This window comes from Colletotrichum truncatum (assembly GCF_014235925.2).
Source record: "Colletotrichum truncatum strain CMES1059 chromosome Unknown Contig_0010, whole genome shotgun sequence".
Taxonomy (NCBI): domain Eukaryota; kingdom Fungi; phylum Ascomycota; class Sordariomycetes; order Glomerellales; family Glomerellaceae; genus Colletotrichum; species Colletotrichum truncatum.
Genome location: NW_027222407.1, coordinates 3,040,383 through 3,053,484, shown reverse-complemented (window position 1 = coordinate 3,053,484; position 13,102 = coordinate 3,040,383). Strand labels below are relative to the sequence as shown.

The 13,102-nt window shown below is 47.1% G+C and overlaps 4 protein-coding genes across 4 annotated transcripts; 2 read left to right on the top strand and 2 right to left on the bottom strand.

The window, feature by feature from the left end:
* Positions 1 to 204: 204 nt before the first annotated feature.
* CTRU02_214315 (cellulose-binding protein) lies at positions 205 to 1,683 on the bottom strand (the record flags this gene model as incomplete). The annotated part of the gene is made up of 1 exon (XM_036729628.1): positions 205 to 1,683. One exon carries the CDS (start codon positions 1,681 to 1,683, stop codon positions 205 to 207), a length of 1,479 nt encoding a protein of 492 aa, XP_036578799.1.
* Positions 1,684 to 2,670: 987 nt separating this feature from the next.
* On the bottom strand, positions 2,671 to 2,829 carry CTRU02_214314 (uncharacterized protein; the record flags this gene model as incomplete). Its single annotated transcript, XM_036729627.1, has 1 exon — positions 2,671 to 2,829. One exon carries the CDS (start codon positions 2,827 to 2,829, stop codon positions 2,671 to 2,673), a length of 159 nt encoding a protein of 52 aa, XP_036578798.1.
* Positions 2,830 to 4,438: 1,609 nt separating this feature from the next.
* On the top strand, positions 4,439 to 5,961 carry CTRU02_214313 (oxidoreductase; the record flags this gene model as incomplete). Its single annotated transcript, XM_036729626.1, has 7 exons — positions 4,439 to 4,492; positions 4,547 to 4,591; positions 4,657 to 4,704; positions 4,761 to 5,230; positions 5,277 to 5,691; positions 5,752 to 5,825; positions 5,880 to 5,961. The coding sequence occupies 7 exons, from the start codon at positions 4,439 to 4,441 to the stop codon at positions 5,959 to 5,961; spliced, it is 1,188 nt and encodes a 395-aa protein (XP_036578797.1).
* Positions 5,962 to 10,010: 4,049 nt separating this feature from the next.
* CTRU02_214312 (Chitin deacetylase-like protein 10) lies at positions 10,011 to 12,434 on the top strand (the record flags this gene model as incomplete). The annotated part of the gene is made up of 3 exons (XM_036729625.1): positions 10,011 to 10,155; positions 10,219 to 10,617; positions 10,684 to 12,434. The coding sequence occupies 3 exons, from the start codon at positions 10,011 to 10,013 to the stop codon at positions 12,432 to 12,434; spliced, it is 2,295 nt and encodes a 764-aa protein (XP_036578796.1).
* Positions 12,435 to 13,102: the final 668 nt, after the last annotated feature.

Here is a 13,102-nt window from a genome sequence, read left to right as displayed (position 1 = left end):
AGATCATGCTGGTAATAATATATTGATATTCATCCTTAACTGGAAAAACTTCGCCACTCGTTCGCAAGCTGTTTGTTTTCGGTGACTTCTATTGCATGAAGCTTTTTGAGCTACTTTTAAAACTGCTAGGACAGTGGCTTTTCCCCCAGGAATCCACAGGTGCCCAATCACCCAGCCTATCAGTATATGAACTGTTTCTATATATCACCGCCTAAGGAGAAGCCATTCTGCGTTCGTGTCCACCGAATTAGGACGGCCGCCCAGCAGCTCGCGATTTGTAGTCTGAATAACGATCCGCTTGTAGGTTGTAAGACTTGGTGTGCCACTGTCAGAAACCTCGAGGACGAAATGATAAACCTGTCCTTTCTCCAAGGGGTTGCCACTCATGTGGTCCAGACAGCACACCTCGGGAGGCGGCATCTTAAGCTCAACTCTCCTTCCTGATGCCTCCGGGTCAAGGTAAGTAATCTCGAGGTCTGGAATCATCTCACGCAGCAAGCCGGCGACGCCGGTCGGCTCCCTGTATTGAAACCAGTGAAAATAAATAGTGTCACCGTCGGGATCGTAGCTTTTCGAGGCATCCAGTATCAGCTTCTCGTCCGCCTCACACTCCAATAGCAACGGTTCAGGCCCCCCTGTGCTTTCATTGACGAATACAACGGGTGCGTGATTGACAGCCGCAGTCCGGTCTGTAAGTGTCCACTGCATGCGGGCGGCAAAGTCGTTCTGGAATGCTTGACGCCATCTCCAAATTGTGGCAAAGTTGCTGGTGTGGACCCGCCCGTCCACGCCAACGACGCTGTCTACAGCATCCGCAAAGTGCTTCCCCGATTCACTGGGATCATAATAGGTGTATCGACCGCCCCAACTTCCCCAATGTGGGTGTTCGGATGAGCCGAGTCCATTCTGAATCAGGTACAGGAAGGTCGGAGTATCACCTTCGACGAGGAACTTGAAGTCAGGATATGTTTCGCCCAGTGGGCCGATTTGTATGTGTCGCTTAAGCCACTCTTTCGTGAACAGGCTTGGATCGGCACCTCCAGGATCAGTCGGACCAGAAATGCCGGTCCATGCCGCACAGTTGTACTGGGACCAGCCATGAACCGAGCAGATGTAGAAAATATCTGAATAACGTATCCTAAGCCAGGCTCCGGTGTCATCTTGGTCCGATATAGCGTAAACTCTCAACTTCGACCGAAATCTGGCGCTGTCAGCGGCATCTCGTGTCTTGTCGACGTGATCAACGGCTTGTGCCAACGGATTAGCTCCACCCCAGCAAAGCACCCACAAGGGCTCTTCAGATTCGTCGACGGTGTTAATGAGGAGCTCGGAGCCTTCGCTGAGGGGTACTTCCAGGGCGAGTTTCCCGTACACTGCAGGTCCACTTTTTATCAAGGCCCGCAGAGCCTGTGCGCTTGGGTATTGGTTTGCAGGATGTGTATGCGCATTCAGGTTACCCACGACTTTGGCATATCCCTCGACAATGCTTTCAATTTCTTCAGGGGAAACGCGGGATCTCATGTGCGTAGATGTGCACGCCACAAGGCCCCTTGTGTCGAACTCGTTACTGTAGAGGAGGTAACGGACGAGGGACTCGGAATCATCAGGCTCATTCGTGATGTCGGTGAGAATGAAGACTCTTGTCCTTGTGTTGCAGAAACGAAGACTATCCTGTTGAGGCATTGTAGAGCGGCATTGATCTTTGAGGAGCAATTTAGTAATCGGAGTAGTCAATGCTAAGGTAGAAAGGCTCAACTAAATACTTATACAACAATTCATATTCATCCTATCGGCTATCACGAGGCAACGGGTACATACCGATCCATTTTAAAGCCCATATTTCTCCAACTTGTACCTAGATCATGCTTACCATTCGACCGAAATCGCACTATCAGAGTATGATTGGCTGGTACTCCAGATGTCATGTACCTGTTGCGGCACACCATGTAGCTTTGAATACAGCCGGCCCATGCGCTTTCCATCCATTTGGCAATGGCGCTTCAGGTTGCTAATTTGGGTTGATACATTCACTGTCGGATTCTCGAGCTATTAAGAGGCAAACCTTGATTATTCGTATTTGATATGATTATTCGTATCAGAACTCCACACATCCGTCGTCGCTTAATCGAGCTCTTCGCCTACAACTTTTAGGGGCTACAGGTGCCAAGGCGCCAGCGCCAAATTAGGATTTAATCCACAAGTCCGAGTCAATCAGATATTTTACGTTTCGACATGCAGCAGGGTGAACCCGACCAATCATTATGTAGCCAAGTGGTTAGACAGGGAAAAAATGCAAGCCGACAATTTGAAGACAAAATGATGACATTATAACAGTGTTGAGGATTTTGGTGTAAACTGGTTAGGCTTAGTTTCTTTACGATTGTTCTCATGTTGATCTGAAGTACAGGAGCATTTGTGCTATACTAGGAAGCTACAGATGCAGAAAATGCTTCCCATAGGGTCCTGCTAAGTGAAATGCTGTATACCTCTACTACCGTCACGAATACCCGACTTGTATCAATATTTTTGCAATTGCAAGACTTTGTACGATTTCGAATCTATCTTAACTATTTTCCCTAAACACCAGGTACAGTCAACTTCTAAACAACTAGCAAAATCTTTGATGGCTTGCGTGCAAGTTTGACGTACCTTTGCAATTCAAATTTATCATTAATCGCGGGTAAAAAGCAGCTTGCAAGCTTTCACATCATCCAGTATCTCTTCCCGGCTTTTCAGAGTTTCGACGATAAGAATCACAGAAATCTCGGTAGCATCCAAGGAGTGAATACTATTGTGACCCTTCTTAAGGAATTCCCCGAGGCGAATCATGTATTCAGCAATGCCTTTGAAGAATCCTCCTCTTATCCCTTGAAATTGTTCATGTGGACCGGCGTGCTGCCAACGTGCATTAAATGCTGAGGATAGCAAGTTTAGCAACAAAAGTGCTCAAACCGACAGTGAACTTCATTGGTTCACAGCACAAATAAGCTTTCTAATAAGCTGGTCTGTTTCTGATGTTGTGCATAAGCTTAGGGGCATCCCCTGTGTTGGCTCCAACCATCTTTTGCAGCAGAAATAACTGCATTTTCAGTATCAACAATTATTACTGAGCCTCTGGCCCAATGCAACAAACTCAAGTACGCGCCTACTAGTGCTAATGTCCTACCCAAATATGCCTCTTGCAGCCCAAGCAATAGTCAAGTAGCTCTAACCCCAAAAGTATGGTTTAATGAGGCTGGTGAGCTTTCGTTGCTGCGCCATCAAAACCATTTCATACCTTCTTTACCCAAAGCGAATTTAACTTCTACCGTAAGCGCTATTGAAGACCAATCCAGGCACAACGTACCCCAGCGGTAGAATGGGGATCATGATATATCCATAAGCTTGAGCTGTTTTAGTAGCTTGCTTTCCCGCGGTTTCAAATACCAAAAGTTCGCACGTTGTTTCAACAGCCAGCATTATTTGATGCCGAAGGCGTTTTTCCTAACAGCTTGCCTACCATTGTCATTAAGGTGTTAAGCGCTCTTCGCCTGGCCGAACTGATCAGCATAAGTCCTTATTGCTATCTTATCACAAACTGCTTGCGAAAAAGCGGAAAGCATACCAAAACAATTTCTAGGACGACGGGAATTGAGCAACAAAGCTCGACTCTAAACACTTGGAAGTCAATTAACCAGGTAACGATAATCGCCTTTTTTTCAAGTGTCCCTGTAAAAGCTGTTTGAATACTGTTGAGTGTCCTCGCAACGTCATTGGGAAGCGCAATTTGATACTTCTCTATGTTAACTTCCTTAGTAGTGCAGGCATGGCTTTATACTCTCTACTTTTTTTGCTCTTCTTGCCTTTTCAACCCATCTATGAGTAAGTTTTTGATACGTTCTGCAAAAGCGATTCAATAATTAGCTATTACTTCAACTGTAAACAGACCCGTTAGGCTTGTCTTTGCTCGCGCTTCACCTAATCGGAAATCCTCAATCCTGAGTCGTGTGTAAACACGTAAGACATGACGTGTCCATACTAACCCGGGGATGTCGGATTATCCCGAACTCATTGGCCACAGTTTCGATCTAATAAAGTTTACCTGTGTACATCGCGATATGCTCCACTATTCGCCGAGTGTTAACGCCGACGTCTGCGATTTCAGTTAAAGTCGGTTGATATTGTTATTGTAACGTGCTTCGGACTTTTTCTTATGGTGGTAATAATCGTCGGCCTATTCTTGTCGGCTCAGATTACAAATATTCTGGCTATTCTTATTCCCGTTATCCCCCATTTCTTGTGTCATTACCCGAGCTTAGACTCTCTTCCGCTCGGTGTTTCGAAATCCGAGCATCTCCGAAAACACATTAATCTACGTCTCCTATTTCGTGATTTCATATTGAACTGTCTTTCTTGATCAACACCTACATTATCCTTAACTACCTGTTCGTTAGACATCATGCTTCAACCACTGAGAAATGTTGTTATTATTGGCGGTTCCTACGTCGGACTCGTACGTGCAATTGGCAACTGCTTTGTCTAATGCTGTCGCTTACTGTAGTTCTAGGCTGCCGCCAAGGAGCTAGCAGCTGTGCTGCCAGCATCTCATCGTGTAAGAAAAGTTGCTGCTCCAAACTTTGATTAAATCTTACTAACCAATCATCACCATTGCGTTAGATCTTACTTGTTGAGCCACACAGCCATTTTCACCACCTCTTTGCATTTGTGAGCCGCTACTAAAAATCCCAAAGCTACTTTTGAGGTAACTGACTCTTCACCAGCCCCGTTTCGCGGTTGTGCCTAAATATGAGCACAAGGCCTTCATCCCCTATACTGCGACTTTCGCAGGATCCCCTAACCCTTCTCAGCACCAAGTCATCCAAGCAAACGCTAAGTCCCTCCGCCGTGACACCGTTATTCTTGATCGGGATTGGCAAGGGTTGAACGAAATTCCGTTTGATTACCTTGTTGTCGCCACGGGCACTCGGCTGCCGGCGCCCGGCAATATGCAAGATGACGAGAAAGTGTCTTCAATTGAGTACTTGAGATCCTACCAGCAATCCATCTTCAAAGCTTCGTCCATCGCCATAGTTGGCGGCGGTGCCGTTGGTGTCCAGATGGCGACTGATCTGAAAGAACTTTACCCCGAAAAGGAGATCACCCTTGTCCATTCTCGTGAGAACCTTATGCCTCTGTATCACAAGAAGCTAGATGAAATCGTCAAGGCTCGCTTCAACGAACTGGGCGTCAGGTCAGTTATTTGAATCCTACATATGGAGCGTACTGATCTTTAGTAGACTCATCACTGGAACGCGAGCCGTACTTCCTGCTACCCTCGTTCGCAACGACAAGCAAGTTGTCCTTAAACTTAAAGATAACCGCGAACTCCTCGTCGACCTGGTCATTCCTGCAACAGGACAAACACCCAACAACGAATTTGTTCAAACACTCACCCCGAGTGGCGATTCTCCTATAGTCAATCCATCCAATGGGTTTATCAAAGTCAGGCCAACGCTCCAATTCGAGGATTCAGCATATTCCAATTTCTTTGCTGCTGGCGACATTGCCGATACTGGAGCACATAAAGCTGCCCGGCCTGGTGCTGCACAGGCGCAGGTAGCAGCTCGAAACATTATCGCTATGATTGAGGGCCGAGAGCCGGCCGAAAAGCTTTCCGTCAGCCCTCCGGCAATTCATCTTTCATTGGGGCTGGTAAGATTTCTACAAAACATCACTTTGTATGTTACTGACACTCGTTATGTGCTTGTACAGACAAAAAACATGGTTTTCAGAAACCCAAATGTTGCAGCTGGAGACACTGAGCCCACTGTAATCATGAGAGACGAGTAAGGTTTCCGTTCCTCCATCTTCAAGAGGTTACACACTGACTTGATTTATAGCGGTAAAGAGGATATGAACATTGATCGTGTTTGGGAGAATCGGGGAGTCAAGGTAGCAGACCCAAAGGAATACCATTTGTAAATTACTAAAGACAGCTTGGTAAAGAATCAACTGATAAGTCGAAAGCAAAATGGTTCTGTTAAAATAGTAGCGATGCCAATTATGAGAAAAAATGTTTCAAGTTTAGGTCCACTCTTGTGGCAGCCTGTATATTGACGTGTTGGTAGAATGAATGGATTTGGTAAAGGGAAAAGGCAACTCCACCCAATTCTCGTCTGTTCAACTTTCATGAGTATCTTGTGGCATCTCATAAGGTCAGTATGTTTTCTCAGCCTCCAACTGCTTTATACTGGCATGCGAAATAATATGAGAGTTGCCTTAGCTTCAATTAATAGCCTGAAGTAGGATAGAGTATAGGAAGCTGCGATATTAAGGATTGGCTTAACGTATTGCTTCTCGATTATGTAGTCTCATTTGAAGTTATGTGAAAATCATGCAGTACAGCTTTTTCTACCGTCGGGAGGTTAAAAGCAAGGCTTCAAAGACTCTGTTGAACACCGTCAGGAGAGCCCAAGCCTGGTCGAACAGCCTGTGCCAGAGCCTTCAATACCACCCAATTCCGTAATGTGCAATAGGAGCTCGTACAAAGCTGAAGGACACAACTGATCATCTTAAAGTTCTTTCCAACCAATCGGAATCAGTGCAAGGCCCGAGTCATATCAAACTTTCTAGCAAACTCTTTCTTTTAGTAGAAGCCGCGTCTAAACGCCCCAGGACCGCTGACAATGGCGATTTGGAGCAGGACACCAAGACCAAGGGGTTCTCTTATTAGATCATGATGCCATATGCCTGCCTTATTGATATCGACGTCAGCGGACTTGTTATTCTTGGAGCAGCCTTTTGTCGCATTTTAAGATACTGCCCTTTACGGTTACCAAGGAGGCCGACGGCGGCTGGGCCATCGCAGGCATAATTGCCATGCTCGTTATCAGCTTGGTTCAGCTAGTTGGATTTGTTTCTTTCTCAATGGATCTTCCCCAAAGCGACTCATGACGAAATAGATTATCCAGAATCGTAAATTCAATTCTTCGGTCACGATTTACACGTTCAAACAGATGGCCTCGGCAGCCCACAACAACTACTATGGTATATCTCCTCATAGGTCTACGTCATCACAGACTGGACAACGTATGAATAGACGATATTCCTCGCAATAACAACGATGGGGTTTGGTTTGTCAAGTTCCATTGTAGGTCTCATTCAAAGAGTGCGCATCAATACAAAAAAGTCTGTGATGGTCTTTGGTGCTGTGGCGAGAGTGACCGCCTACGGTCTATTGGTCCAAAGCGATTGAAGAATGATACAAGACACAGCCCGCTTGATCATAGCATAGTTAATCTATTGCCTCGGCTCCTTCAACGTTTTAGGTGCTCGTGTAGGCAGTTAGGTTTCAGTGCCTCATCATGATATGGCCTCCATCATCGCTCTACATACTTTGTGGTCTACCCTGGGCTCTTGCATTGGTAGTGCCATCTCATCGGTCACTTGGACAGATGGGATGCTCGATCGCATGCACGTGAAAATGTCTGGCGTTGATCACTCAACAATTTCAAAGCTCTATAGAAACATAAAGAAGCTTAGCCCCAGCTACAAGTTTGATCATCCAGTTAGACATGGTGCGATGCGTACTTATGCTCTTGTCAACGGCCCCATCGCCGTTACGGCCCTTGCCTTGGCTGCTGTGCCTTTGCTTTCCGCCCTGAATTTTACCTTCGCAAACAGCAAAATGCCGTCGCGAACCCAGGGATTGATGGTGAGATGATTAGTGTGCCCCAGAGACAGTCAAAAAACGAGGGGGAAATCGTTGGTAATACGGAGGAGCCAAAGTCTCTTTACCGCAGGACGGGCGCTTCTTACCGTAAGGACACATGATTGGTATCATATTCTATAAAGATTCGAGGAACTTTATTTCAATTTTAATAATAGACAGTGATATCCTCGATTTTAGGTTATCTAAGCTTGTGCTACAAGATGATCGATAGGATTGTAGTGGGGAAGGGACGGTGTCAAGAAAGCGCGAAATCACAATGTTATTTCTTTTTCGCTGAAGAAAGAAGAAGAAAAGAGTCATTTCGAAGCCGCATGCAACATTGCATTATAAAACACAACTGCACCCTGGCGGAGAAATGCTAGGATATTCCATTGAAGTCTTTCCTTATCAAGAGCGTGCGGCGTTTCCGAAGGAAGACAAGGCTGTCCAAAATACCATGTTGGCGAGAGACAGCCCTGGAAAAAGGAACAATCGAGCTACGAATTCCTTTGCTTCAAAGAGGTTAGATCGTGTTAGTCCGTAAAAAGGCTTGGTTAATGTCCTTCTGAACTAAATTTATGTAATTTAAAACCGAAGGACCTGAATATTGGAAGGAAATAACGTGAGCACTGGGTCATCTTTCCAGATTTTGGTCAGTATTGCTTGGTTGTGTTTGTTAAAGTTCTTGAGACAACAATCTTGACCGATCTCGCCCGAGGATGAATTTTTATTAATTTCTGGTTCATGCACCTCAATTATAGTTCGTAAGTGTGGATCTCGAATTAGATATGAAAATTCCTAAGTGGTGAAAAATGGCAACCAGAGCAGGCAGGGTGGTACCATATGCTTCCTTCCCGTATGTTTCCTGCTGCTGTGGATCTTGTAGATAAAAAGCTATTTTAAGACTCGCCCAGCTGTCTACATAAATTGTACTAGGGGTGGTCTTGCAGTCGATACTTTTCAAAATGGCAACTGCCTTGCCTATCATCCGATTTATACGAAGCTGGTGTTGCTTCTTAATCCCCCAATAGCTCCAGGAAAAGTTGGGCAACCATATTCCGTGCCAAAAGTCAGCCGAGTTTCCCAATAATAACAGGAAAACACGCCCCGGGGCTATGGAGGTCAACGGCCATTGGTCACTGACAAGCCATCCACATGGACGGGCTAATGTAAGCCTTGAGGGGCGAGATGGAGTGGTGGAATGGAGGGTAAATGCAGGGGATCAGCCAACAACTCTCAGCCCCCCACCACCTCTATGCGTTTCTCGATCATATTGTATGCGTGAAATTTCCGCCACAACCATAAGGAGATTTTGAGAAAGTTCATTACTGGTACTTGGCTAAGTATATTCCTGAGATTGGTGGCCGGCAAAGGCGGGCTCTGTGGTACAGATGGGGCGGGTTGGGCCGCTAAAATTCCCCAAGATTCCGATAGGGCTGCCCCTGGACTTACTTACTTAACAGTGTTACAACACATACATTGTGTTAATACGAAAATGGAGTGGCATTACTTTGCAGTGTGCATTTGTTGGCAGCCTTGCCTTCGGACAGCGAATAAGACGTACCTGTGGCGGCGCCAAGCCTCGTATCCGGAGACTATCGTTTGCTAGTGCCGTGGCATGCTCACATAAGCTTATACCGGCCCCACATCGGAATGAGGTGACGAGGCTGGCCGTTGACGCACAAAATTGAGGGGGCATGGATCACTACGAGCGGTTAACGCAACCTTATATCCCCGGCCCGGACTTCCAACGGAAGAATACAGGACCAAAAAGACCTCGATTCTGGAGCATGTATCAATGGTGCGGATGTGTTTGGGACGGCATTGAATCTAGCTCTCTATGGTCAGCACTTTAGTTCACGAGCTACCTACCTAAGCTAGCTGGAGCATGGGGAAACGTGTTGACGCCAAGTGTGCACGGGGGACCAATCGCTGCTGCAGCGACCCCATTGTTTGGATTCGATATTTTCTAGCGGCCATGAGAGAATCGCATTAGTGACGCCTGCATCGACCAACCGGGCCACAATGTCACGGCTCGGCAACATCCTATATGCTCGGGTCGCATGACAATTGCAGCTGAGGCTTTTTGGACCGAACCACGGGACGTGGGCTTCCAATACCAAGAGGCTGGCGCAACTCTAGGTTTGAACTGTGCGCCATGGTATTACGCAGTACTTACATATAAGATGGAGGGGTTCTGCCAGGTGGTGCCCTTCGTGTTTATGATCCCGATGATGGACATGGTTTTGTCACAGACTTCCATGCTTTCAATCTAAGTACTTCAGATTGAACGCTGAGAGAAGAGCCTTCCATTTCCAAAATGGTACACATAAAGGCACAATGCCTATTGGCGGCGGCCTACATCGCGGTCGCTGCCGCTGCTACGTGCTCCTCCGACCTCCTAGTAGACGATTTGTCCAACTCTTTTTCAACAAACCGAAACAATCTCGGTTCGTGGACTTCAGGTATGACTGTCACTTCGCTACTGTAGAAGCATTTTAAGCAGTTCAATTGACAAACTTCAATAGACGATGGTACCATGGCCAGCATCTCCGCGGCCGATGGTATCCTAAGCTTCACCCCCAAGAGCGGAGCTTACTACTATGACACGTTTCCATGCCAGGCGCTACAAACCGATTCCTACTCCCACGTACAGTTTGACATCAAGGCACCTGCTTCGGGCGCTGCCTTTACAGCCGAACTCAAATGGGCCTCGAGCTGTTCGGCAACGACCACTACGAAAACGTCGTTTAGAGTCACAGCCCTTACAGGGGGCTGGCAGACAGTCCGCGTTCCATTGAGTAGCTTTGCAGGGGCGAATCTAAACGCGGCTCTCTCTATCATCATTGGGTCCTTTTCTTCTACCCAGCAGTGGCAATTGGATAAGGTCTCTTTTGTTTGTGGCCAGACGCCAACAACCCTCACCAGTAAGTCCGAGTTCGTTAGTGTTTGCTCAGCCTTGACTTATCTAGCGTACTGATCATGTCCTTTAGCCACTACTATTCCTGCCATATCAACAACTACAGCTACCTCAAGGGCATCCTCTACGACCCAATCCAATTCTCCGTTGTGCTCTCCGCTCTTAGTGGATGATTGGGCCTCACAGTCGCGCATTAGCTTCCTACAATACAATGCGCTCCTACTGCCGACCGGTGATGATGGCACAATGCAATCCATGATCGTTAACAATTACCATGTGACTTTGACGCCAAAATCCACTTCGGCTTACTTCTACAGTCAGGTCGGATGTGTAGATGCGACAAAGTATGGCGGTATATCGCTCTGGATCAAGGCTGCGGCGGGAACCACATTCAAAATTGAGCTGTCTTCCAAGACGACATGCGACGGCGCGGCGACAGCATCATCGTCCCAAACAACGGCTCAACTGGGGTGGACATTTGACGGAACTGAGAAACTATACAGCTTCCCCTGGTCAAAGTTTAGTGGCATCAACCTAACAAAGCTGAGGTCGATCGTGCTGTCCTCGCCAAGCCAAGCCATCACCCTGGGCCCATTATCACTCTACTGCGGGGGTACTCCAACTGGCTGGCCAGTGCCCACGAGTCCAGGCCCAGCAACACCAACGGAAACCGTTGCGGCACCGCCTGCTACGGTCTCGGGATTCGTTATTGACACTTTTAACAACCCGAGCACAAACTCTCTTGGGTTCTGGCATGGCGGCGAAGAGATGAACCTTAGCTGGGGCTCCAACCGTCTCACTGTCGCTGCTCCAGGTCCCGATTACGCCTTCACCACCTTGATCAGCGGCGGCTGTCGAGACTTGCGCAGCCACAGCGGCTCGTACTTACACATCGCTTTCTCAGGTCACACTAAATTCTCCGTCTCATTGCAGCAGCATAATTCGCAATGCAACGACGGTGTGGCGCCATATCCCGAAACAAGGGATAGTCTCGAAGCCGCCCGTTACGCCAAGGGGAACAGTATCTACATCCCCATTTCGCACTTCAACATCAACCTACAGCGTGTGAGCAGCGTCGCCATTAGGGGAGTATATAGCACAGAACCCGTCGTCTTCACCAAGATTGAGGTTGTCCCCTCCATCCCCTCAGACGTAAAAATCCCCACAAAGCTTCCTTCAGGCACCCTTGTCTTTGCCTGCACACGACCAAACTCGTTTGCGTTCGGCATCGACGATGGCAATCCGAGATACGCCGCAAGATTGGCACAAATCGTACGCGACGCGGGCATCAAGGTTACCTTTTTCGCCGTCGGCGCCGTGCTGGAAGACACATCCACAGGTATGGCCAGTCTCTATCAGCAGTTGAAGAGCGAAGGCCACCAGATTGCGCTGCATTCCTACACACATCCAAGGATGGAGGGGCTTCCAAACACAGAGAGTATCGACTGGGAGTACAACGAGGATTATAGAGTTATGACCAAAATATTTGGCGAGAAATCTAACTATTTCCGCCCACCTTATGGTGTTGAAGGCGCGCGTATGCGTCAGCGCTGGGCGGCCGCCTCGGGGTCGACGAATCCTTACCTCATCAACTGGAGCGTTGATGTTCAGGACTGGTTGTGGGCTGAGACAAGCACGCCGGAGAAACAGCTTGACGCCTTCAACTCTGATGTTGCAAAGGGGGGTAACCTGGTCGTCATGCACTTTTCGTACAACTCGACGGTCAACTACTTCCCAGAGTTCATCAGGCAGGCCAAGGCGACTGGCAAACAGATCATGCGAATTGATCAGTGCATGGAGGATCCGAATGCGCCGCCACTCTGAACGCAGAAGTAACGTTTTAAGTTTAATGAGAAGAAACATCAGAGACCGCTACTACAGTGATTCTTTAGTCTTTTACGGATACCTGATAGCGGCTAACGGAGTTAATTAGTAATGAGAATCAAAAAACGAGGTTCAATCATCAATTTAATGTTGTGCCTTTTCCAAATTCCCCAGTGCTGAATGTGAACCACAAAATTCCTCCGCTGTTTGATTTTTGTGAAAGGAATAAATTGTTATCTTTCAGAACATACCTTGGCGGTAGTGTTTTAAAAGAGTGACCAGAGACCGAATCTATACAATCTAGGACATACAATCTAGGGGTTATACAGTTGAGCTTGAACCTTAATCAACGCGGTTGACGGTACCACCAAGGACTAAAGGAACTTACTAATAATGGGCTGTCAAAAGAGGTAGTCAAAACACAAATGCTTCCCGAAGTTGCTGGTGGGTAATATGATAAGAGAGATAATACACTTGGTCAAATATAGGATTACTTGGATACGCAAGAGCTATTCTGTGGGATTAAGTAGCATAACTTGGCAAGTTTGTGACTGTCTCCTCGGAACATAAACATCAATGACCCAAGTACCACCGGTTGATCAAGCAGATGGAACCATTCGTAATATCTACAAGCGATTTTGAGTGGCACTTAGACAATGACAGTGCGT